The sequence below is a fragment of the Lutjanus erythropterus genome, chromosome 13, assembly GCF_056507025.1.
Source record: "Lutjanus erythropterus isolate fLutEry1 chromosome 13, fLutEry1.hap2, whole genome shotgun sequence".
In the NCBI taxonomy this organism is placed as follows: Eukaryota; Metazoa; Chordata; class Actinopteri; order Lutjaniformes; family Lutjanidae; genus Lutjanus; species Lutjanus erythropterus.
Genome location: NC_139329.1, coordinates 8,124,819 through 8,151,071, shown reverse-complemented (window position 1 = coordinate 8,151,071; position 26,253 = coordinate 8,124,819). Strand labels below are relative to the sequence as shown.

At 38.4% G+C, this 26,253-nt stretch overlaps 1 protein-coding gene across 2 annotated transcripts in view; it reads right to left on the bottom strand.

Annotated features, from left to right (window-relative positions):
* bmal1a (basic helix-loop-helix ARNT like 1a) overlaps positions 1-25,849 on the bottom strand; it is a 35,722-nt gene extending 9,873 nt beyond the window's left edge. Inside the window, exons 1-12 of one of the 2 annotated variants that reach the window (XM_084733269.1) lie at positions 25,720-25,849; positions 14,718-14,905; positions 12,517-12,580; positions 11,657-11,804; positions 11,209-11,229; positions 10,935-10,967; positions 8,771-8,800; positions 7,977-8,134; positions 6,812-6,891; positions 6,398-6,490; positions 5,404-5,521; positions 3,493-3,642 (exon numbers count right to left, since the gene is read on the bottom strand). In XM_084733269.1, coding sequence (XP_084589395.1) covers positions 3,493-3,642; positions 5,404-5,521; positions 6,398-6,490; positions 6,812-6,891; positions 7,977-8,134; positions 8,771-8,800; positions 10,935-10,967; positions 11,209-11,229; positions 11,657-11,804; positions 12,517-12,562 — 877 coding nt within the window. In that variant the 5' untranslated portion in view covers positions 12,563-12,580; positions 14,718-14,905; positions 25,720-25,849. Of the gene's footprint in view, positions 1-3,492; positions 3,643-5,403; positions 5,522-6,397; positions 6,491-6,811; positions 6,892-7,976; positions 8,135-8,770; positions 8,801-10,934; positions 10,968-11,208; positions 11,230-11,656; positions 11,805-12,516; positions 12,581-14,717; positions 14,906-25,396; positions 25,534-25,719 lie in introns of those variants that run through there. The other variant, XM_084733270.1, reaches the window with a different exon arrangement.
* Positions 25,850-26,253: the final 404 nt, after the last annotated feature.

Sequence of the window (26,253 nt, the reverse complement as noted above, 5' to 3'; positions counted from 1 at the left end):
TGTTAGTAGTTTGGTATAATCTTCATCAATATGAATTAGGCATGGGCTGCTACAGTTAAAATGCTTCATTGAGACAGGAGTAATTTGATAAAACTACCTTACAGGAATAGATTACAACGATACAATACTGTCATGATAATTAAATCATGATACCATATTACTGCAATTTATCACATTTTATTGCCTGCACACTATGCTCCCCCAAGGAAAACTTTGGCAACATCCGTTTTATCAAATAAGATTAAGTTTTCAGCCTGTTTATCTCACTTCAGTCCTTTTTATTGCAGTGAAATGGGTTTGTCAAACACAGACTGACCAACATTGTCATAAAAAACCTATTAGTCCCACTGGCCATGACCTTTGCTGACCTCAGCAGAAAAAAAAATATTCTAAAGTACTTGCTTGTTTTATAACAACCCCGACAACTGGACAAATCTAACAACAGACGTATTCTTACACCAGTATGCGTTTTTCTTTCTCCTCTAATACTAATAGTATTTGTGGATGAATGTATGCTGGTATTTGTTAATATTTGTCTTGATGAATCTGTGGAAATGCTTTGTTCTTTTTATCTTTATTTATGTTCAATAAAAAAAACTGTCTGAAAGACTCATCACTAAAATGAAAAGATATTACTGTGTGCCTCTGAGGAGTTTAGCCAGTTCCTAACATGGCCAAACTGAATTTCTTCCCATTGGGAAACAGAAAGCACGACAGAGGGAGAATAAAGTTTGCCTCCATGAAATATTCAGCTAAACACTAAAACTTCATTCAACATGAATGGCAGCACAGCTGATCTGCGTTGCGTGACTGAGCTCGAATGGCCTGCAAATGTTCTTGGACTATAAAGACACTTAGTTTACACTCCAGTTCACCCCATCAACGACTAAGCAGGGTGACACGCAGCCAGCCATATGCTTCCTTTGCTCTCAGGACACTGTAGCACAGATGACACAAATGAGCGGGACAGAAAGCGGAAATGTTCCACATAAAAACTCATAAAAGATTGTGTAAAGCAACAATAAATGTGTGTGAATTTGTCACACCACAGAAACGTGTTATTAACCACCAGGCCAATTTTGAATGATTAAAAGATTTTTTTTTTTCAAGGTTTTAAAATTAGGTCTCAAAATCCTCAAAAAGTGAGCAGTTTTCTCTTCTCTGAAATGCTGGAGGCATGTCCACTCAGCTGTCTCAGAGTCAAACACCACTTCAACCTGAACAAAACCTAAAACATGGACACTCCACCTAGCAGCTTTACTGGACGTGTCCAGACATGTTTGAGCCACCAAAGCCAGAGGACAGTGGCAGGATGGTATTTTTTTCTTCAGCGGCAGGTTACTGGAACTGAAGTGAGCCGAAGTAGGTTACGTTATCTAACTGACCATTTGGGAAGGTGAGGGGAGGGGGAGTCAGTGTCGTGCGTGTGTTGGTTTGTGGGGTAGTGTTGGGGGACCATGGCTCCAACACATCACTGAGCTAGGTTTCAGGTCTGCCCAAAAAATCCTGAACACAGAAAAGGCGAACAACAGTTTACCAGTTTGACTCCAGAATTCAGTACTACAAAGTTCTCAGTTTTTTTTTCTTTTTTACACATTTCAGCAAGTACCGTCCAACATGTATAATGTGTGAAGAAAAACTCCCTTTTTCCTTTACAGACCTTAAAAGGGATGAGATTCTAAAGACATACAGTTTGATAAAAGTCTTTCAATGCATTATGGCTTAACTGACACTTCAATCACATACGTAAATCCTTCTTGTTTCCTGCATGTAATTCAGAATACCCTGTATGTCACCATTTTCCAGGACAATATGGACCCTGTTTTTGATGCCATCTAGAACTTAAACTTTTTATCTGTCTGCATAGCGTACCTACCCCAAATGTGATGTAACCCTGCACCATTAGTGTCCTGCTACATTTACCGCTGCTAAAAATCATTGTGTACAAAGTTGATTCAGGGTGCTTCACACCTAACTAACTTTAGGTTTAGCGTGTTTTTGCCTTTGCCTGTTTACTGCGGTTCATTTTGGCCAGTGTGAAAGCTGCGACTTGAAAGGTTTCAATACAAGACTTGGTGAAATGATTTCAGTGTGTGTATTACTTTTCAGCACATTTTAACTATATCGCAATAATACTGATAAGCATGATCATGATATGAACTTTTTATATCGTTCATCTCTAGTTGTGATGATTGGATACTAAGTTATACTGGTAGTTTTGCTTATATTTGCCGTTTTTGTGTTCTTGTCTATGTTCACTGCCTTGATTCGTCACATCAGGATTAGAGAGTGGGGGTGAAGTGGGTTGGTGCTGAGAGAGAAAAACTAAAAATGGAGTCAAGAAACTGTTGTATTACACTCTGCCTTATTCACCTTGTGTCACCTTTGTGACTGATGTTGCCTCCCCTTCCTTATAGAAACAATACATAACTGATCACAAAAAAGAAAGCAAAGCGGACAACATTGTTTTGTGATACTAGATATGTGATATTAGCAGAAATGTAAAAGATACTCTACAATTCAATCCTTTGATGGTGAACCGGAAAGGAGGCAATCTTGTGCGCAATCTGTAAATGCGGTGTCAATATTTACGCAGAAATAACTGTTACCATGGCAACGTGTATGCGTGTGAGTGCCTGCTTCAACTAAAAGTGAAAAGGAAGTCAGACAGAGGCATGTCTTGCTTGTATCTGTTGAAGTGCTTTTAGCAGTTCCTTATTAAGAAGTGACTGAAATTTCTCCACCACCACAGTAAACTCCACATGTAATATTATAATACAAAACATCCTCCCTACTTTCTACCATTTCATTGCTCTTTGTGATACCAGAGAAGACAATACATCATTTTTCTGATCCTATCTAGAGGTGTTAAAGCACACTCATTTCCCATAATCTACCAGCAATTACTTTATACTTCTCTGGGTAGCTCATAATGATCTTTCAGAATCTCTGCTATGACATCACAGTTTGACTGTGGTCAGGAAAAGAGTGCGGCTGTGCTGAGTTGTATAAAAGATTTCGTTTTCGACAGGCCACTTTGGTTTAATAAGAGTTAAGTAAATATATTAATAAATACATGCACCTAAAGAGGCCAGCCTCCTTGGTTGTGTAATGGAGATGCTCTCCTGCTAAATGATGTGTGATTCCTCCTTCTAATAAGGATGTGGCTCTAAAAATAGAATAAGAGGAACACCAGGAAATCAGGGCTTCTGCTTTCATAAGAAGGAAACTGAAAAGCTGGAGAGAAAAAAGAAAAAAGAAAACACAAAAAAACAAACCCAGTGTGTGAGGGAAAGGCTGAAGGCAGAATGGAGCCCTTGACTGGCACTCAAAGATAAAAACTGATGGAGAGATGCTTTGAGCAGCATTGCTCCCACAAAGGGCTGCTGGGAGAAGAAGCCTTCCATTTTAGAGCAGGAGGAGGATAGCAGATGACATTCATTCAAAGAGAGTTCCAGCTTTTATTTGTGATTTAAGAAAACAGTGCTGTACCTTTTTTCTTAGAGCAGGTAGAGGGAAAGTCTTTATCCTCAACTTTGACAGAGGGCCTGTTGCACTTCATCCTGCAGAAAAATGACCTTCTGGCTCCAGAACAAAGTCTAGATGGACCGGGGGTGATGTCTGTCTTAACCGGAAGGCCAGCTGCAAATACACACATGCAAACTGTTAACTATAGGGACAGGTTTGAAAACTATATTTAACTTGATTAGTTCATATATGTATGTATGTATGTACATATATACATATATATATACATATATATATATATATATATATATATATATATATATATATATATATATATATATATATATATATATATATATATATATATATACACACACACATATATATATATATATACACACACACATATATATATATATATATATACACACACACATATATATATATATATATATATATATATATATACACATATATATATATATATATATATATATACACACATATATATATATATATATATATATATATATATATATATATATATATATATATATACACACATCTATATATATATATATATATATATATATACACACATATATATATATATATATATATATATATACACACATATATATATATATATATATATATATATATATATATATATATATATTTATTTATAAAAATGTCTAGTCAGAAACTTTCAAACATAATTTTTACTGTCTGCAATGTCCCCCTTTTTTTTTTTATCCTTCTCAGACACATGAATATGACACAAACACTCATTTGGAAAATCCATTCTAATAGTGCATTCATTGGTCTGACACCTCCTGTAGCCAAATTTCATTGTTCTCTCTACTTTCAGTGCCTCTGTTCGAAGTGTTGAATGAAGCCCATTTCATCCATTCTTCCTCCAGCTGGGTTTGTACTTTTAAAAACCAACGGTTTGTTCATTAAGAAACTGTATTCAACTATTTCTAGCCAGTGGTTCTCTGTAGGGGGGTTTCAATTTAGCACCATTTCCTTTTTTACTTTTGCTTTTAGTAATATTTCAATCAGACTTCCATCTAGACTCTGCATTCCGTAAAATTCATTTTGCCAAATTAAACACCTAAATCTCATATTTTTTAGAGGAATAGTGACGCGTAGATGGGCTCTGAGTTCATCTAAATCTGGATGTATGCATAAATTATCCACCCACCACCCTCCTGAATGTATTACTTTCTCTGATGTAGAGATCCACACCCACAATCCTACAGGTCACTATAGGCTCTGTTACCTTCTAAATTACAGTGAGCAGCACAAGCAGAAGAAACACTCCAGAGGAAACAGAATTTAAAAATCAATCGTTGCTGTGCCTCACATATAAATGCACATAGCCTCTCTCTTGCTGGGGATGCACACAGCATTTCCCACCTGCAACCCATCAATATTGTTATTAATCAGAATGTTATTTTTTATGACGCAGCCTACTCCACCTATTAACGGCGGTGCAAATGTTTCTAACTGCAGCCATGCATCACTATGGAGGAACATCAAGCTATTGTTTGCCTCACATCATCTCTGATACCAGAGGCTGAATCATTAGCCACATTAACAATGCTGCTTGTGATATAATATGTAAATGCTCTATCAATATGCTACCATTGACATAAATTAAAGCACAAACACAGTGAGCACAGAGAATCCAAAGCTGCAGCAAAGTGTTTTTATTAAGTTTTAAATGACTACCTATAGACAACACAACTAGGTACTGAAAGTCACTATAAATATTTTTACTGACGTCAAAAGGCAACCTTGAGATTGCTGACAGCTAGTTTCCCCTGGTTTTGTAAGGACACAACAGATTTTGGTGAGCACAGGGTAGAGGGAAGAAAACACCTAAGATCAGCATAAAGCAGATTCTAGATGATGAGTAGTTGGACTTACTTTTAGCGTCAATGAGCCTCTCACGTGGGGCTGTATCGGAAGAGGACAGCTGCTCTTTGACCTTGGCAATGTCCTTGGGGTGAAGGTAGTCAAACAAGCTCTGACCTATCAGGTCGTTCTGAAGACGGCAGGTGACATGAGGGACGAAGAGAGAACAGAGGGAATGAAGTGAGAGGGGAGCAGAAAACAGAAAACAATATGGACAAGCAAATAACTAACAACTGAAAACATTTAAGTTGCAAACAACTTTTACTTCTCTGAAGTCGGTGCTGCAGTTACTGTTGCTTTAATGATTTGATGTGGTAGCTTTTCTGGGAAACTGCAAGGCAACTTAAATCTTTAATTTAAAACTGAACTGCTGAGGCAGATGAATTTCCAACTCAAGTGAAAAAGTTGTGATGATCTGCTGCTTGAATTAGATTATTCATGGTGATGAAATTCTGCTGATTTTGTAAGAATCCCTTTTTATCATCTTTTCAGGAAATATGAGTTCACCACTATGAGCTTCTGTGTAATTTGGAGTGACTGACTGATAGAAAAAGTTTCAAATATGAAACATAGTATGAGTACTTGATGGCTGAGTGGCTTTAACCACTCCACTCCTTGTTATCATAAACACATTTTTTGTCTTTTTTAAGGGGAGCAGGGGATCTCTGGGGGAGATGGTAGGTCAAAGGTTTATACTACAGTGGTGGTATACATCATCTGAAAAGTTGGAACCTGAAAATTAATTTGGAGCATTATTTAGCCCCCTTCCTGACATGGTAGGTACTAATGGATGCCTTAGGTCATCTAGCTTTAAAACTGAGCCCCGCACAGCCTCTGAAAAACACTGATGTCAGCTGTGGACACAGGTGTCCTAGTGGAGTTTTAAGAGATTAACATTAACAGACAGCACATTTTGATGGCTAAAAATCATCAAAGCATTTTGAGTTAAAGACAGTAAATGCTTGACTCCCTTTTGCTCTCCAATGCACAAACACTGTCAGCTTACCTGGCTGTAGTTGAGAATCTTGTACACAGATTCAGAAACAAAAAGGATCTTTCCACGGTCACACCCAACCACAAACAGGAAGCCATCAGCAGCCTGCATTATCAAACAGAAAACACTTGCATAAATATGCGGAATTTCACAAATATATTTTGTTTTTCATAAAGAAAATGGCAAACAATGAAAATATGAACTCTTTAGAAGTGCCCATTTTGGTCAGGATAGTGTGATTTGGCTCTATAATATACAGTTTGATGTTTTGAGTACTATAATTAGTAGACAAGACTGGAAATTAATAATGAAAAGTATTAAGAGTATGTTATAGACAGCATGGTGAATAAAATATTATGCTACACTGTCTACTTGACACTGTGTAAGATTAAGTGTTGCATGCCTAATCATTTACACTGCACTCACCCTTAGTATCAAGTGTTTGAGTTCATCGTCTGAGAGGAAGGAAGGCTTGTAGTTGGCCTCTGTGTATGGGTTGGCTGCACCTGCACAGTGAACAGTAAACATTCATATATACAGTACCTGTTATTATATATTTTCAGATGGTCAATGGTCGATGGTTGTTAAACAGTACAGAGGAAATCATTGATTATTTAAAACATTTATATTTATAACTGCACAAGTATAATCCTTTAGCGATCTCTAGCTAAAAGGCTATCTTTAAAGAAGTAAAGCACTTTGTCATAACGAGCCTGTCCTAATCCATCTTTGACTAGGCCTGCAACTAACCATTATTTTCAGTATAAATGTATGTGATATTTTCTCTATTAATCATTTTGTCAGTAAAATCTCACAGCATAGTGGAAAATGCCCATCACGATTTCCCAGAGGAGAATGAATAATGAATAAAAAGAGTGAAGAATAAATGGAAGTACAGAATAAAATACTTGTCATTGCAGCTCTGTCTCTGTTCCAATAGCCATTGTGAAAATTTGACTACTACCGTTCTTGAATAGTAAGCTTTAAGCTGTACTAGGCCTGCACAGTTAATCAAAATGTTACTGAAATCATAGTATGGCCAAATGCAAGATCCAGACCCCAACAAATGTCACATCACCATGATTTTTATTTATTTTCTTTTCAGTGAAAATCAAAATTGTGACGCAAAAATCATCATTCCCAGTAATCATGCATCGTATCCTAATTGCAATAATGAATAAATACATTAATTAATTAAATAAATAATCATTTCAACATTTTTTTTTTACCATTTCGTGCAGCCCTAAGATGTACCAACGAGGTATCACAATTGTTGCAATTCTTACTAGGAAACCTCCCTAATGGCTCTTGACAGTTTACAGGAAGTGTGAACACAGTATTATAGTTATATAGATATTATAGATATAGTAAGTTGGCAGTTTTGTTTTCCGGCAACCACTATCTGTGTTTTTGCAGGTATTTTAGCTCGCCTACACTCCTACGCTTTTTTGCAGATCCAATTTCACTGCTTGATCATGTCTGAATTATACTTACTAGTCATTTAAAGTACATTTTTTACACCACAGCTTCCTATTACCCCCATATATCGTGCAGTCTCCCAGTATTCAGCGATTTAATAGTTCATCCTAACCTCTGAGTGTCTTCATGTGCTGAACAGCCATGCGCAGGACCGTCAGCTTGTCTAGCTTGCGGGACATGGCGTTACAGGTGGGCACCAGTGACGCGAGCTCGTCGATGAAGCTGTTCATCTTGTCCCTGCGACGCTTCTCGATCTGGCTGTGAGCCTCTCTGTGGAAGAAGAAGCACCAGACATTTAACAGACAGCGAGCTTGTGCTGATTATTATCCTATTATCCTATCTTGCTTGCTGCCATAAATCCAAATAAAAAATACAGACAAATGTCATTTTGGTTGAACAACAGAATCCTAAAACTGTGTGCAGCAGGAATGCAAGATCAGGTGAGTTATCCTTCAATAGGCTGCATTCTTACACTGCGGATTATCCATCACCTCAGTCTTATCTAACATGATATAACTCAGTTAGCCCAACGCTAAGAAAGCAGCGCTCTCTAAAGATGAAAGATGAAATCCCATTTTTGGTGTTGAGTCTATCCTTCAGGGCTGTAAGAACACATCCAAGGTTCTGACCAACTTGTCTGTTCTGCCTTCACTAGCTACTTCTGAAGGGGGAATTCTTTGCATGCAAGAGAAAGAGAGCTTGTCATTAGCTATTAGGTATGCTCTTACAGTCCCTTAGTTCCACATAATGCTTAGATCTATACACTTCAATGTCTAAAGTTTCTTATTATCAACGTTCACAAAGCCTTCTCTGTCCCCAATCAGACAGAGTGACATTTAATTCATCTAAAAGAGATTAGAAGGCGGGAGGAATGAGAGAAGAAAGAGGAGAGGGGAGTTTTTATACCTGGCATTCTTAATCCGGCCCTGTTGGTCACTGCAAAGACAAAAAAAAGAAATATTAGAGAGGGGAACTTGTCAAAACAAAGAATAAACTTGAAGTTTCAAGGTTTAAATTTATGGGACAGGTGGCACTATAAAAAGCGAGCAAAGGAAAGAAAGGAAAGGGAGGGAGGGAGAGAGGGAGGGAGGGAATGGGGCCACGGCTAACCTCACAGGTTCTGTAACCAACCTCATTTGCTGGTTTAAAAAGCATCAAAGCTTATGCAACAAGCGTAATGCTCTGGGGTTATGTCTGACTGTACAATCTGTTGACCGGTGTGATATAAAGATGACGTAGTTCTGATGAATACTTTTCACAGACAGTCTCACACGCACAGTGATGTACACAGTGTAACAATAAGGATAATTTCCACCCCCCACACACTACACAGACTCAAAGATTTCTTGGTCTTCCTGATCAAAGCAGATTAAAAGAAGAATGACATTTAGGACTTCTGGAGAATTGAGAATTCTTGAGTTTAAATTAAATGTTTCCCTTCCTGTTTCCTTTATAAACGCAGTTAAAAATTACATGTTTTTTAATTCATATTTTCTAATTCACTTTAGAAATCATGCAGGCAGTTTTATTAGGCCAGATTTTGAGTTGTTACTTTCTTTCCAGAAACATTCTTGCAAGCACCGCTCATATGAACAGATTTGTTCATTAGTGGTTTGCAAGAGTGATTCAAGAGAACTTGCTGCATTCATCAGTTTTCTTGTATTTTAGTCTGCTATTATGTAAACCTAAGTTTTCATTAATAGATTGTATATTTCATTACTTTGAAGCAATTTTAAGTCTGAGTAAATAAATTACACTTCATAATTATGGTGACATAACCCTGTTTGACTCTGAAATTCAAATTATAATATACTTGTAACTTTATTAATAGCCTAAAGATATCCTCATTAATTTAAATAGGCTATTACTTTAATGTCAGGTGTATAGGCTGTATCTTAAAAGCAAAACAAAACAAACAAAAAAAGACATATATAGATCTCCAAAAGGAGGATAAGCAAAGTTTTTGATGCCATTTTCATGAACACTTCCCGACAAATGGGGCAGGACACATACCCTTACATTTTATTATTCTAATTTACAAAGTTTGGATCGTTTGCTGAATCTGATGTGACGTACTCATGTGAGCCCACTGTATGAAAACAGTTAAAGAAAATAAGGCGAAGAATACAAAAATGTTCTTGCAAGATGCTCAAAGGCCCTTTATGTATTCAACTGACTTTTAGTTCACACCCAGCAAACCCCTCTTAACTGAATAAATTGTCTTCAAAAATTTTTTTCTGTTATCTTGACGAATGCCACCTGTTTGTAATCAAGTCCATGGTCCTGAAACTGCTCCTGACCCTGAGGCCCTGGGAGTGTCTGATACTTTGCCTATTAAACGTGTATAGAAATGGGATTTGATTTATTTGACCTTAAACGCACTACTTATATAACTCATTACTAATTTATCAGCACTTTAAAATTGATACAGCACACATTTCTCCACAATGTGCCCATACTGTCTTTATTTTCCTCTGTTCAAATTTTCCAAATGAAATTAAGTTGTTTGATTTTCCATTGGATAACACATGGACCATCTGATGCTCCATGTCCCAGAGCCCAGTAGGTCTCAGATGCAGTCCTAAATCATGAAAAGAACATCTACAATGAAATATCAGAGTCGGCACTACTAAATTATCAAGGTTATCATGCCAAAATACTCAGAAAAAAAAGCCTTTTAAAACTTGATCGTTCTCTCCAAATTAGAAAGCCATGACCCATACAACACTGAACTTTTACAAATGCAGTTCACAATTTTTAATTTTAGCTCATCCGCTTGAGGACCAGATAGGTCCAATGAAAACTGTTGACAGGGAAGTGTGTGAACCAGGAGAGAGAGCTTCTAAAAAATGCTCCAGTTAAAAAGTTACTTTACAGCCATTAGAGGACTGCAAACTAAACCCCAAAACTATCTGTGTTGATAGATATCAGAGGTAAGTAAGCAAATAACTGGTGTTAAAGGGAAACAAGATCATTTGAGCAGCAGGGAATGGGATAAAACCACAGGAAATACAACAATACTTTAGAGTATAGCACCCGCTTTGTCACCATGGTAATGAAGGCCTCTTACCTTCCCAGTTTATCTTTGTCTGGGTCCATGTCACTAAGGAAAAGAGGAGAGACAGGTGATATTAGTTTCAACAAGAACATCAGAGAACATTCAAATAACCACAGGATCTCAGAAAGGTTTAAGCATTTAAGGGTTTACTGGGTTCAGTTAGGTTTGTTTTCCAGTCTGTTCAATATTTCATGATGCAAAATCAATTGTAGGTCATTGATATATCAGATTTTGATTAATTAAACTTCAACTAAATCTATTAACATCGAGTCATGTTTGAACTTACTCAAATGAAAAGCCATCAATTCTGCAAAGAAACAAAAATTTTATAATTAGTTTCTGTCATCAAAGTACTGAGAAATGTGATTATTTACAAGTGCAAGTTCACAGTATTTGTGCACATATCTTCATTTGGGGCTGTGACAGACCCAACACAGTCAAAACAATTACAAGAGTGATTCATTCATTAGTTCTGTACAATCAGTCATGAGGTTACTGAGACCAGAAATGCTGTCCTCTCTGTCTTTCTTGCTTGCCTTCCAGGTCCTCCTACTTTCCTATTTTCTTTCTGTCCATGCCACCTTATCTTCCTTCTTTTGTTGCCTTTGTATGATTTCTTTCCTTCACTTTCCTTTCTTTGTTTTCATCCTCATTCGCTCTTTATTACTTCCTCTTCCTTCTTTTGCCCATTTTTGTCTCTCTTTTTTTCCCCCTCTCCTTCCTGGTGTTCTTACTGGTAGTCGGTGGTGCTGCCCTTCCTCTTGCGGGTGTAGTCCATGCCAGGTGTACTGATGGAGCTGGAGATGAGGTCGTTGGAGCTGGGGGACATGAAGTCAGTCATTGTAGACGAGATGTCCATCCTTTGGTCTGCCATCAGGTCATCTGCAGAGCAAAGACAAAAACCTTGATTATTCAGCCTAACCGTTCCTGACTAAGGAGATGAGAAATAGGTGGGGTACAGCTGTTTTGTAGTGACTGATTGGACTGTCTTCTTACAGTATGGAGGTAAAAGCATTTAGGAGTGAAAATAAAAGAAATAGTTTGGTGGGCTATTCGTGGAAATCGCGCTGTCTTTACTTTAGTTTACACTGCCATAACACATGAGGTTTGTTCCTATGTCAACAGATAAACAAAGAAACTCTAAAACAAAGTGAAGTACAGAGTGTTTCCATGGATATCAATTAAAACACATTTCAACAAATTGAAATGTAAATAGCATGGAAGGAGTTAGATCTGAAAGCACTTCAGTATTAATTATGATACAGGCAGCTGTTGACTGATGGTGCATCATCAAATATGTAAATACTCTGCACACTAATAACCAAGGCAGGTGCAGAATGAGTCATATTATCTTTATTAACTGCAGAACTTGGTGACAAGAAAACCCTGTAAAAGTTAAAGGTCAAAGTGTTCTCTGTGGAAACATCCACAGTTAGCAGAGTTTCAAAGCATGCAGACAGAAGCTTTGGGGGAAAAAATACACATGGAAATCAAAAATAAGAAGATATCCTTTCTTAGGACAAGTCAAAAACATTTGCTGTTGCAACAGGGAGTTTCCCTGTTTAAAGACAGACTAGTATGACATCACACTCACCACAGATGTTCATCACAGCCTCTGTGTTAAAATCATCTCCTTCCATCCACTCTTGAGCCCTCAACTGTGAACACACAAAAACGTCATATTTGCAAATGACTGAGGAGAGGAGTCATTCTAAAACTGTGCAAAGGCTTAAAAAAAAAAAAAATCAAAACAGTGAAAGAAAACACAGACACACAGTTACAGTTGCCTGGACACATGCAGCAAACAGTATGACATCTAGGTCAAACATGGAGGGAGAATAAACAGGAAGCCATTATTGTCACAGTACCTGCGTGTATAGAAATACTGTATGCCACAGTTATTATTTTAGATTTAGGTCATACCATATCAATTACATGAAACACATAAATCTAAGTCAGAGTGATGTGTGTCGTGTTGTGTTCCAATTCCCTCATTTCAACCCAGACAAGTATGCAAATTAACTTGTGGTGTTTTCCTCACTGAATCGGACTGACTTTTATGTAGATTAACTTCAAGAGATGATGACAACTAGTCAAGTCACTGTAATCTTACTTAATGAGAGTGTGAGTCTTCACCTAGCTACCTCGCTTAATTATTGAGTTACTTTACTTAAAGAGTAACTTGACACCAGGCTGAAAAGCAGTGTTTCCACTGTCCTTCACCTCTACTACACCTTTTCATACACATGTTGGCTTGGTTTGAGTCAGGAGAAACTAAACTTCAAACCTTAGAGATTTGACTGGAAATTACTAAATGTACCGAGAGCTGAACACAAACAGTTTTGAAAACTTCTTCTTGCTCTCTTACAGTCACAACCTCCATCTCACAACACACGCTTGATTGAGGGGGAGAGAGGCGAGTTGTCATGGGTGGGCTGCATTCGGCGAGACATCACTGCAACCTGCTTGGAGGCGAGTCTCACTTTGGCCTAGTAATGGAAATGCAAATCAGTGTGGCACAGTTTGACTCGCTGCAGCAAAATGTGCCAATGGGAAAGCCCCATTGGTAAGCCTGTTTCATCTCCAACCAAGAAGTGTACTCCTCTGCTACACCTGAAACCACACCCAAAAGTGATGTCACAGCGTACTGTCACTGTGACTTTTAGAAGTTGTTAACTTCCTCTTTAATTGGACAATTTAGTAATTCATTGCATTTTGTCCTTAACTTGTGCATGCAGACATAACTAAATTGATACGCTTGGTGTTTTAAACACAAACAAACTAACCGAGCGAGACGGCAACTCCCATGTTCTGCAAGGTACAATTACTGTTTTTGCCAAAGAAGTCTGGTGGCTTTGGCGAGAGTCATATTTGGCTCATATAACAACAGCTTCCTTTTGGAAAAGGCTGTCTGATGCCGAGATAAAGTGGTGAAAATATTCTAAATATACCATACACTTAAACTGGCCTAGATTTCTTTAGGTGGCTAAAAGTTTTGCTGCTGGCCCTGTCCACAGGTACACTGATTACAGATAGGTACCTCATACATCCATACATAACAGGTCTGCTGAGTAAAATTACTCATGGCACAATACACATCAGCTTAAATTGTCCATATCTTCATTAACACTGCTGGTTATTCCAGCAGACATTGACACAGTGGTGGAATATCAAGACATTATTCATTTGACATTAAGAATTGCCTTACTAGAGCCTCATGGATGAGTCAGCATTAAGCTCCCAACTTCCAAGCATTTGTAAATACCAGCCATCAGCAAAGATTAAAAACAATGAACTTTCACAGGCTGTCAGACTCACAGACACATGGACATATAACAGAGATGGAAATGTACTTACAAGTCCCCAATGGGCATTACTTTGCAAACTCACAAAGTCTGCAATTCCAACTACCTGCCAGCTTGTTATTTCCTTCTCACTCTTCTATACACTTATAAGCAGAAAAATGCATTTGGTTTAGTGATGGAGTTTTTATTGGACATACTCACAAAAACTCACCTATCAGTTTCTCAGACTTAGACCTGATTGCAATGGTGCCAGAGGACATAATGCATTTTCAAGAAAGGCTAGCTATCATTATATGACCCTATAATTTGGCTGGCCGAATAAGTAGCAAAAATCTCTGTATTTTCTGTTAATATATTCAACCTCTGGCAGTTCTCACATGAGTCAGACTGATACATGAAATCAGTGGGCAGTCTTCCTTGGTTCAAATTCATCTCTCTGAAATACGAGTGGGAACAGCCCGCACATGGAGAAAAGGGCTGCTTGAGTTACCTGGATAGGAAACTGGAACAGGTCTCCTGGACGGGCCTGGTACTGTCTGGATCAGTCTGGTCTGCTCCGTCCTGATCTGGTCTGAGTCTGGTTCGATTCAGCCTGACCAAGTTTCATCCGGTTTTGATGTGGTCAGTCTGGCCTGATATGATCAGATCCTTAAATAGCTTGGTGCAATCTGTCTACACCTGGAGAGTAATGAAAAGAAAAATCAGTCAGGTGCAAAATCTAATCATTCAGATCCAAAAATGTTACCAAATTAAATACATCAGAAAATATAAACAAGACCACATAAAACTAGATTAAAAGGAAAATCTGGAACACAAAAAACAAAAGAACTCCTTTTGTTCACTCCTGCTGACCTGAGAAATGTCATAACTGAATCTGGGCTAATTGGATTATTTCCTGAAGCCCGATTAATATGCAGCTCTCTATTCTGATTAAACTCATATGCAAACCTGAATTTGCATGATTGATGTTCTTCAGTATTAACACTTCAAAGCTTACTGACAATGTCCTTATTCGCAGTAACTCACAATCATTGCCATTTATAAATGCTATGAAGGCAAATGTACCCTGATCTTAGAAATATGTTAACAAATTATAGTAACATTATGACCTCAAGGGGCTCTAACTTAGAAGACTCAGCCAACACCTTTTTCTTTCTAGCCTTCTTCTCATTTTTTGAAGGGTGCTGGAAAGACTAGAAGCCCGTAACTCCTACAGCACCTCAGGTACCACTGCTGACAGCTGAGCTGGTCCAGACAACAGTGATAGATATAACCTGTGTGCTACACCTGTCAAGCTTTCCATTTTCATATAGGTTTTTTTTTTTAGTAATTTCTTATTCACATTTATACCACACGATCTTTGATTTAGTCAGCTAAAATGGCAACTGCCAAATTTTTATCAGCTGTAGATATATAATAGCTAATAAAGGTAATGTTAGCTCCAAGAGGTTGGTTGAAGACGCTACCTCCAGCTACCTTTTTAGTGTTTCCAGCTGATTCATTTTAAACCCTTTAAAATGGCTCTTAGTTAAGCTCATGACACCGGTATACATAAAATGATGATAAAAGGCTGAGGCTAAAGCTGCATGTCCAAGCAAGCCAACAGCATCCTCACAAGTTGATGAGCCATGTAGAAAATATGGAAAGAGGGAGCGGTACTGATCTTTTATTGCAGAGTAGCGCAAGACAGTGTTTGTATTCTAAATATAATAAGGACAACCAATTAATTGTTTGGACTATAAAATGTCAAAACAATTGTGAAAAGTGCTCATCACAGTTTCCCACACTCCAAAGTTATGTCTTCAAATTGCTTCTTCTGATAAACCAACAGCCTAAAACCCAAAGACTCTTAATTAAAAAAAAAAAAAATCACTGAAACAATTAATCAATTATCAATGTAGTTATGTATGTAACAAATCGTTACAGTTCTAGTTATATCATGAAAAAAAGATACCCCCCTACCCCTCCTCCAACCTACTGAATGCTGACTATATATAAAAAATTTTTCACACTGCTACTATGCCAACATGTAGACAAGTCTGAACCTTGGCAGCTGCTGTGCCTATTTATGGTTGCAAAGTTACGAATGAACAAAACGGTGGCAAACAGTCAACTGGACAGATGGACAACTTTGCAGCAAAAATTACACTCCACTGAAATGTTGCATCTGATGTGAATTATGGGTCAGTCCAGTATGGCTGAATGACAGTCATGTTTGCCTTGAATATTTGCTTATTTAAGATGAAAATGTGTCAGGTTGGAGTATTAGTCTGTCCACACATGAGAATCAAACAGTAGTAGTACACAGTGTGAGGCCATAGTCTAGTGACCAGGTGCATGTATACGTTTACTAGTCAGACAAACAAGGCTACCTAGTCAATTAAAAAAAATCTCAATACAAGTCTCTGCAAGACACAATCTCGCCCTCTTAATACTGACCCAGAGTTCACATTAGCCAGCACATGCCAGCTTTTGGCCAGTATCACATGTAGCTGTCCGATGGGAACTGGCCAAATAGACCACATAGTATATAAAATAAATAATAATAAAATAATAATAATAGTAATAACAATAATAAAATAGATATTGCATGCAGCAAAGGGTTGCAGGCTAGAGCCAAAAAGAAGCACTGGAATCAGTACGAGCTACACACCCTACCAACTGAGCTCCTATGGCACAAATTCTGACATGTTAAATTAGCATTTAACCATTTGTTTTGTTACATGTGATTGCACAACCTATGTGCCCAGATAAAGAAAGGGCAAGAAACTGAACTAGACATCAAAGATGTAGTGGTGCCAGGACATGTGCCAATGCTTCCATAGGCAGTAAGCATTTGGGCACCTTGTGTTGTAAACAATGACATTTAGCCTAATTGATCAATGTGATGCAGACTTGCAGTTGCAGCAGAGACAACGGGAGAGAGAGCACTTGTGAACTGACAGCCACTAAATATTCTCAACATGATGAAACTATTCAGTCTAATATTTGATTGTGAGGTCAGTTATAATTGACTAATGTCAGTAAACTTGCTGCCATAGGAACAGTGTTTAAATAACCTGAAACAAGCCACATCATAGGTGTGCTCCAAAGTCATAAAATTGCACTACAGCTCTGCTATTACATGGCTATTTAAAACAAATGTCCAGTATTTGTTCTATATGACCAGAATTCTGAAATATTAATGGCTAAAACAAACTTTATTGAGAAAAAATGATGAAACAATAGAAGCAAGTCTGAAACTGTGAATGCTGTGAGAGTTTTGAAAAAGATCACTTTGGTGGGTCACCTAAATGTTTAATGTGCACTGACAACAAAATCCAAGGCTCAAGAAGCCCTGCTGAAGTAGCAGGCAGCGGAGTACTAGGTCAGGGCAGGCCCGGTGAGCTCTTTTACTGGGACAAAGCTCTGGGCTAGAAGGGGAAAACCACTATGTCATGATTGAACACTGAAAGGAACTGGTGCTGGAGTGGAAACTGGGTCAGCCAGTCTCTATGGTCTCAAAACCAGCCAGCCTCAATTTCCATCCACCACCTACTTCTACTTCATCAGTGAGTCAGCAAGCCATTCAGCTCCTTTTCCCTGTTCTACACTCTACACCCACTCACAGTTAGGAAGCGGCCAGCAAGCCTGTTCGTGAACCGAGGAAACATCAAGGCAGCAAGTCAACTGTCCCATCTCACATATCACAAACCCTGCACCCTGACCACCGATGGAAAGTGGAGTTTTGGAGACGTGGGAAAATATTTTATCGATACCAATACCAATACTGGTCAATAAACAAAACTTACCACACACTTCCATCAATCACAACCAAGCTCATCAGCCAAGGATATGAACCTCAGTCATAAAAACAGATTAAAGAAAACCTCACCTACATGTAAGTATTATTCAAAATTCATTTAATCTGTGTATTATTATAAAAAAAACATATTCATTTGACTTATCAATAATTAAACTTGTAAACTAATGATTCACCAACTCATTGTTTCTGCATGAAATTGGCCTGATGCATTTTTTTTCACTTATCAATAACCTATGTATTAGCATCAGGTCAAATTACTGTTTAATAGAAAAGGTGTGCTCATAGGAATTAACGTATTGTTGTGGGTTTTACAGCCCACAGTTTTTCTGTTTGGTTCAGTCTCACTGCCCTCATCACTGCTGTAGCAGCAGAAGGCAGCTGTTTTTAGTGATAAAATTCTGATAAAAAACACTATGCGCTACCTGCCCAGCACCAGCCCACTGGACTTCAGAGTGGTCATAAACATGACTACAAATGAATGCTAATGTTGCAGAGGTGCAAGGACAACAACTCCATAAGGAAGTTCTTATTTGCTTAACATACTATATGGTTAACTAAGCGCACCTTTAGTGCATTCTGTGATGCATTTCAGTTCACACTATACAATACATGTGGTATAATGTCCCTGATCATCAGCCCCAATGAAAGAACCCAGTGCATCCGCTGCGCAGTCCAGTTGCAGTGCCTAATATGAATGCAACCAGAGATTTATGACACAGTTCCACAAGTGCAAAATTTGCATCCTCGCTTCATGTGGAGTTCCACTTTGGTGAACTTTGACTGGCAAAGTCACAGCCTCAATCAAGAGCAAAGACGTGTCCAAGAAAGGATGGCCCACAACAGAAGTCACATTTTTCACTATAGCAACACCCAGTCACAGTGTACATAAGACAACTCCTAATCTGCTTTAAAGTACAAGAACTCAATAAGAATAATCTGGCCATAGAACCGATATCGCAATGCAAGCAATTCTGCAATATAATGCAAGACAGCCATTTTTATAACATCCTGATATCTAAATAACTTAAGTTTATACTAGGCAGATAGTGGAAAGCAGCAGCTTGTGTCATACAGGCTGGTATGATTGGCAGGACGAGGGAGCCACTGCTACAGTGTTACACCCCCCCCCCCCCCCCCAGCTGCCACTTGTTCAAAACACAGAACCAGTAACCGCTCACTGTCTAAAAGCGCTGTTTGTCCCTGCACATTAGGCTTGGGTGGTATCTATTTTTTCTTACCTTCCTGACATTTTACCAGAGTGCAAGGTATTATGGCAATTTTGGTGTAAAACATGTGTTAAACAGCTCAACTTGACTCTTCTCTACAGTGCTGTAGTGCTCCTTTAACAGGTAGAGCTGATCAGCACAGCGACACTATTCCCACTAGGGATGTTCCTGGCAACTAATTTCCCTGTTGACTAAATGCAGATTTTAATTTTGACTAGTCTAACAGTAAGAAAACACTTTGAAAACAGTTAAAATTGAGCACAACTTACTGAGTGACAATGTTAAACAGTCTGACAAAATACTGTGTGCAGTAACAGCCATTTTTGAAGCTGTTAATCACACTCTACAATAGCAAAATCAAAGTGTTTTAAATACAGCTGAAATGTGCCGCACAGACATTACACATGCACATTATCCTATATGATATTGTAAGTCACTAAATGCTTCACCAGACCAAACAGGATCACAGTGACTGCAGGTAAACAACATTGTCCACCTAGAGCTGATGTTAGCTGCCAGCCTGCCCTACAGTTTGGCTAACGTTAGCAGTGCTAGTTGCAGCAGCAGCTCTGCATGCAGGCTGATGTCCGTGTCTGTGCTGTACCAATTTATTCTGACACTGCCACTTCTAGATTACAATACTGCCGTACCTGCTGGTTTTATGAGCTGTCATCAGTCCCACTTTGCTGATAACAACATCTGGTCCATCAGGGCATTTGTGCTGGACAAGAGGGCTGCTGTCTGTGGTGACTGCGAACCCGGCTACAGGTATCTCAGATATATCTCAGATGCAACAGTTAACTGGCATTGTACATGAATAAAATATTGACCCACTAGTATTTCTGGAGCTGACTAGCATGTGTAGCAACAATTAATTGTAGTCAACTAATTGTGCAAATCCCTAATTCCCCCAGATGGGAACGAAACACACAAGCAGGAGCTCTGTGTCTGAGAAGCTGTGGCTTTGATTCACTGACAAACTCAAATACACTGTACATGTACAGTCAGTGCTGTCACTACTTGTAACAGGGAAAAAAACAAAACAAAAAATGTGCACACGCACAGCTGGTACCCACCGGCCAGTGCTAGCTTACTGCAACTACCTCAGTAAACTGTTGTGTGCGCGCATGAAACGCACATAGTGCTCATCTGACAGGAGGGGCTTACGATGGAGAGCCTCCTATCCAAATCATTAGCATCTCATCCAGGAGACGGGACTCAACAATCAACTGTTTTTTTGGTTTGGTGCCTACTGCAGCTTTGATCTTCCTGATTAGACGCCTCATCAGGCTGAACTTGGTTGGAGTGCTCTGAACATGCAAGGTCACTTGAACTTCCAAAGTGTTTCTTCTAATAGTTTTTCCTAAGCAACACATCTGTGACTATGGGGCCTCAGGATGTGTTTGATCTGTCCAACCAAAGCACAAGGCCAGTAACGGTGGCTACAGCCACCTCTTATCAGCTATTACACATCATATCAATATCCAGACTTGTTTGATTTGGCACGGCTCATCGGTTATGATTATTCATTAATGCCAATGTCGTTCAGACCTCCTGGAGGACATTTTAAACTGGATGAACCTTTTATGATGAGTGTTTTTAATGCCTGAACTGAATACATTAGTGGTATCTGCACTGCTCTCCTTCCTCGAAGACTAAAACAACTAAGCACTACAAGCGCAGAAGGAGAGATGATTTTGATTTGGCTTTGGACCTTCTGGTATGTTGATGATACTGTAAGGCTTCTATGAGAGCAGATTCATCTTTACACAAAGTAAAAATAATTACCAAGTTAAATGATACTTGTTTGTTGTATCTGAAGATGATGACTATTTTGATAACTGATTATGTCTTATTATTGACCATTAAGCATTTGAACAAGGAGGAATAATTTTAACTATGATCAACAAAGTTACACCCATATGGATGATTTCAGTGGTTGGATTTTTGCTAACTTTCCAAATGGTTTCTCTTTTGCCTGTAGTTCTACATCTACGAAGCTCACCACAGGCACTGCTTTTTTCTGACCCGCCATAGTTTTTATCACAAGTTACAGAGAACATACAACTCACCTGTGACCATGCTATAACCACATTCTTAAATACCTGTTAAAATGTTGGATCAGTGACTAAATAGTCAAACATTTTGGGACATTTTTGGAAAAGGATTAATACCACATCATGTCTGTACACGGTAAATACAAAGCTACCACCAGCAGCTAACTAACTTAGCTTAGCACAAAGAGAAACAGGGTATACCCCTGTAAACCAGGCCAAAACTAGCTCTTACCAAAGGCAATAAAATCCACCTTACAGCACCTAAGCTAAATAATTAATATGTTGTATCTTGTTTGTTTTATTTGTTTAAAAAAACACACACACACAAAACAGAAGTGTTAAACTGATAATTTGCCATTTTACAGTAGGTTATGTGCCAAACTATTTCTCTGCCAAGACCACTTCCTAGGTCAGTGGAGCCTCCAGGAAGACACTGGAGATTCTCTCAGCAGGAAAGTGAATAAACAAGTTTCCCAAAATATCAAACTTTAGCTTTAAGACCATTTTCACAAGATCAGGGCAGCCAAGACCAGGACAGCAGCATTTCATTTTTCAGTTTCAGAAAGGCATATATATGAATCAGATCTTTCCAGAACAAAGTTTTGACCCTCCAATGTTAGCCTCTAATAATTTATGTCCTCCAGTAATTCATGCTCTACTGTAATTTATGTCCCATAGTAATTCGTGGAAAATTATGTTTAATCATTCAATCCATGATACACCGCCATGTGTGTTTTCACTTATTTTGCTTGATTAGACTTCCTCTCAGGACTCAGGACTGTGTACATGTAAAAACTGGGTTTAACTGATATGTCTCTGACTCTCCTGTTGAAGATCATTATTCCAAAGGTGCAGTCACTCTAAAATATGTTTCCCATTCATTTCATGGAGGGAGGAAGTCAGGCATATCCTCTTACTATCATGAGTTGATCCAGTCTGAACCTGTGAATTTTAAACTTGCTGCTTGAAGCTGGATTTAGCCAGGTAGCCACGCTAGCTCCTGCAGAAATTCATACAACCCTGCCAGTGCCACTTCTTATCCACCCTGCAAGTTAATTTTGCCTTGCTAAATCTGGTTTCATGGCAGCATATTAACTTTGGTTACCTCACAAATATCCCAGCACAGCTTTGCCTACGTCATCTTGTCCAGATTAAGGTCTAATCATTCAATCCCTTTATATAAATATAGTGTAAGATTCAAGGACCTAATTTACTTGTTTTATTTTTCTCAAGAAATACCACATTCTGACCATTTGAAGAAAGCTTTTGTCTAAAAGTAAATATGCGTTTTGTATTTTGATAATAAATCAACCATTAGCCTAACCACTGACATGGCCGACAGCCTCTGACGAAAACTGTCAAAAATTTGCATCCACATTGACTGAGCGATACAGACAGCAAGCATCAAATATCACACTATTTTGAATATATATCTCAGTATTAGTGGTTGACCAATGTTTTTTAATGGCTGAAAGCAATATTTAGAGAGCAGGGCAGCCGACAGCTGACATCTAGTTTTGTATCAAAACCAGGCAAAGTCATGTCATGCATAAGTATTATGTCATGCACATTACAACCAAAGTTTCAGATAGGATTTTTATTAGTTATACTAATGAAACAGAAAAGTAAATTTGGTTATGGTATAGTATTTAGGGGACAGAGGGATACAGTATTTCAGAGAACATGTTATTCAACTGCATTATTCTATACATTATAACACAAGCCTAATATATTTTAACAAAAGTCAGTAACACTTTTAGATTATATTTTTTGCCATTTCGGATGGGAGAAATATAGGCAAACATTTGCAGCAGGATGCATGAGAGTTATAGTACAGAGCTCAAAAGCTAACTTTTGCACCAACAAACCAAAAACTAACAAGGGGCAGCGCTAACATTGTTCCAGCAGCCATACTGACAAGGGGGCCTACAGATGTGTCTACAGGTGGACAGAATGGGAGGAGACATTAATTTCATAGTCTTAACAAAAGGACTGAAATTCATCCTTTACATTCATCCGATTTCCTAATGCTTCCTCTTAAATGTTTACATCTCACTAACCTTTGAACTATCTTTTATTCGTGGACATGTGGCTTTTGTTACAGACTGAGTGGGCTGTCATTTCGTCTTCATCACCAGGATAGTTAACTGCAGCCCTGCTGAGTCATCACAACAAACTTCTGTTATCAAAATGCCTTCGTGGCAACATCGATATAGTGATAAGCAATAATGTAGGTTGTTACCTGTCTATGAGTAAAAATAACAACACTTCTCAATCCAAGTCTGAAGTTCACAGCGGATGTCTTTCCTGTCACGAGAAGGTTAATACATAAACTAGTGATAACGCTGTTGTTGAGGCGGACTTATGAGACAGATTTTCACAGAAATGAGAAAACACAATTTTCAAAAACACAAGCTGCACGTTGAACAACCCAGCCAGGATAAAAGGCATTTAAAATCTCTTAAAATAAACATAAAAAGACACTGCAGACTATTAATCAACCATTGCCAGACTTTTTCACATCAAGGATCCCAAAATGGATCCACAACAGACCACAGACCCTCAGAATGGCAAAACGGCTTATATATAATGTCTGGGTATTTCCAGGCTATTCCACAATACACAATGTACACATTTTCTCTAAAATAATATACTATAAATTCTCAAATAATGCAAACCTATGATGATATTTTTGAAAATTAGGCATTGCTGTGGATTAAACTACCAAACAGCATATGGAGAAGTTTAAACTGGCTCTGCCTTAAACATCTACAACAATAAAAAGCAACATCACATTAATGCATCATTATTATTAAATATAAACATCATATATGATAGTGAAACATTGACAGTAGGGCTGGGGGATATGGACAAAATCATATATTATGATACTGATGACCAAATATTTCAATAGTGATTCGTGACATGGGATGACAACTTATGCTTTTACAAAATATGAGAGCTGCAACAACTAATCAATTATTAATAGTATACTACATTAATTGTCAACTACTTTGATGACTGATAAATTGGTTTGAGTAATTTTCTTATTTCAGCTTCTTAAATGTGAATACTTTATGGTTTCGTTAGTCCTCTCTGACAGTAAACTGAATATCTTTTCAGTTGGCAAAACAAGATATTTGAAGACATCACCTTGAACTTTGGGAGACACTGATCAACATTATAAGACATTTTTAGGCAAACAACTAACCAATTAATCGAGAAAATTATCAACCTATTAGTCAACAATGAAAATTATTAGTTGCAGCCCTACAAAATATTAACACAATGAGACTTCTGACAAATAATCATTAGTAATGTGGATATAATGACTTAATAACTGAACAGCCAGAACTGTCTGTAAGTTCAGAAAAATACATCATTTTATTGTAATGCAGCTTTTAAAGCAACACTTAAGCCACATCATGATATAACACAATCTAAAATCTCATGTCACAGTATCAATATCATATCAATATATTACCCAGCCCTACTGGAAAAGACTATGTCCTAAAAAAATCCAGTCAGCGTGGACACATGCTGGTGAGTATGACTCAGAAGATTAAATAACAGTAAAAAAGCAACTATTCATCATCCTATTGGAACCCTCCTCATGAAACCCCGTTGGTCCATGAGCCCAAGTATGGGATCCCCTGCTGAAAACCATACAACAAAAGGTACTGATTGAAGCTGGTGTACAATGAAACCAAATCCCAAAGCCCAATATCATGATCATCTTTTAGCAACCACTGCGGATACCGCAGAAACCGAGCGGTCGCCTATTTCCACTGCCAATGCCAACAGTGTCACGATATTTCATAACCAAATATTAGCCTGCTGCCTCCAGCCAGCTAACGCTAAGGTCTGGGTGGTTTCTGTGCTATGTGAAGAGACGTGTGAGGTACGCTTTGAAGTTAGCACAGCAGGATGGGAGCTGTCGAAGAAACCGTGTGCCAGATACCCACCGAGGCCTGTTTACATCTATGCTAGCGTGCTAGCATTGGATAGCATTGTTCACTTAGTCGCTCGCACTCAGGTCACGTTTAGTTAACATTTAACAATCTCACACGCCGGCACTTACCTGTGCACGAGCTTCCTTACAGCCCCGGTAAATACAGTCTACACTTAAAGCTAGCCTAGCACATCGGGGACAGTTTTCTCCCCTTTTATTTTTCCCCATAACAGCATTTCATCCCGTTGACTAATATTAGCATACAGCTGCTAGCTAAGAAATGCTAACTGTCAAGACTTGGCCAGCGAGCTAACGTCCCTCCTCCTGCTCTAAAAACCACACTGACATGACCACAGGGCTGGGAAAACATCGACGATATCCATCATGGATTGAAATCAAGCGACAACATGCAACATCGACAACCCGTAGACTTGTTTTCATCGCATACTTACAGTAGGTCCAGTGAGGTTTGCCTATCCATTGAAAGCCGCTGCTAATATGTAATAGCAACCCACAGAACTGTGACATAAACGATTTTCGATCGGTGACCCAGTTTCTCTTCACCGTCATGCCTGTCGGACCACTAACCTAGTTTTTTAACCAATGGCGTTTGTGCTACCGCCGTAGGTGCCCCTCTGGCCAATCAGACACGAGTTCAGGTCGGGAAAATATGACGGGCGTGTTAATAGACCAATCAGAGCCCGGGTTGAACGGAATGCAGAGGCTCCTTGTGTATGAGAGTGTGTGTGGAGAGCGCTGCATCACGAGCCATGTCGTCGGTGGGCGGACAACGCGAGCTGTATGGAGCTATATTGGGGTCAAAAGTTTTGAACTTGAAAAAATAAAATTTGAAACTGAAAATTCAAGTTTTGATCTTGAATTTTGAAAAATACATTAGCGTATTCAAAATAAAAAATAAGTGCACAAAAATTTTTTTCAGGTTAAATATAATTATGATTCACTCTGGTAATTCTTTTGAATAAATT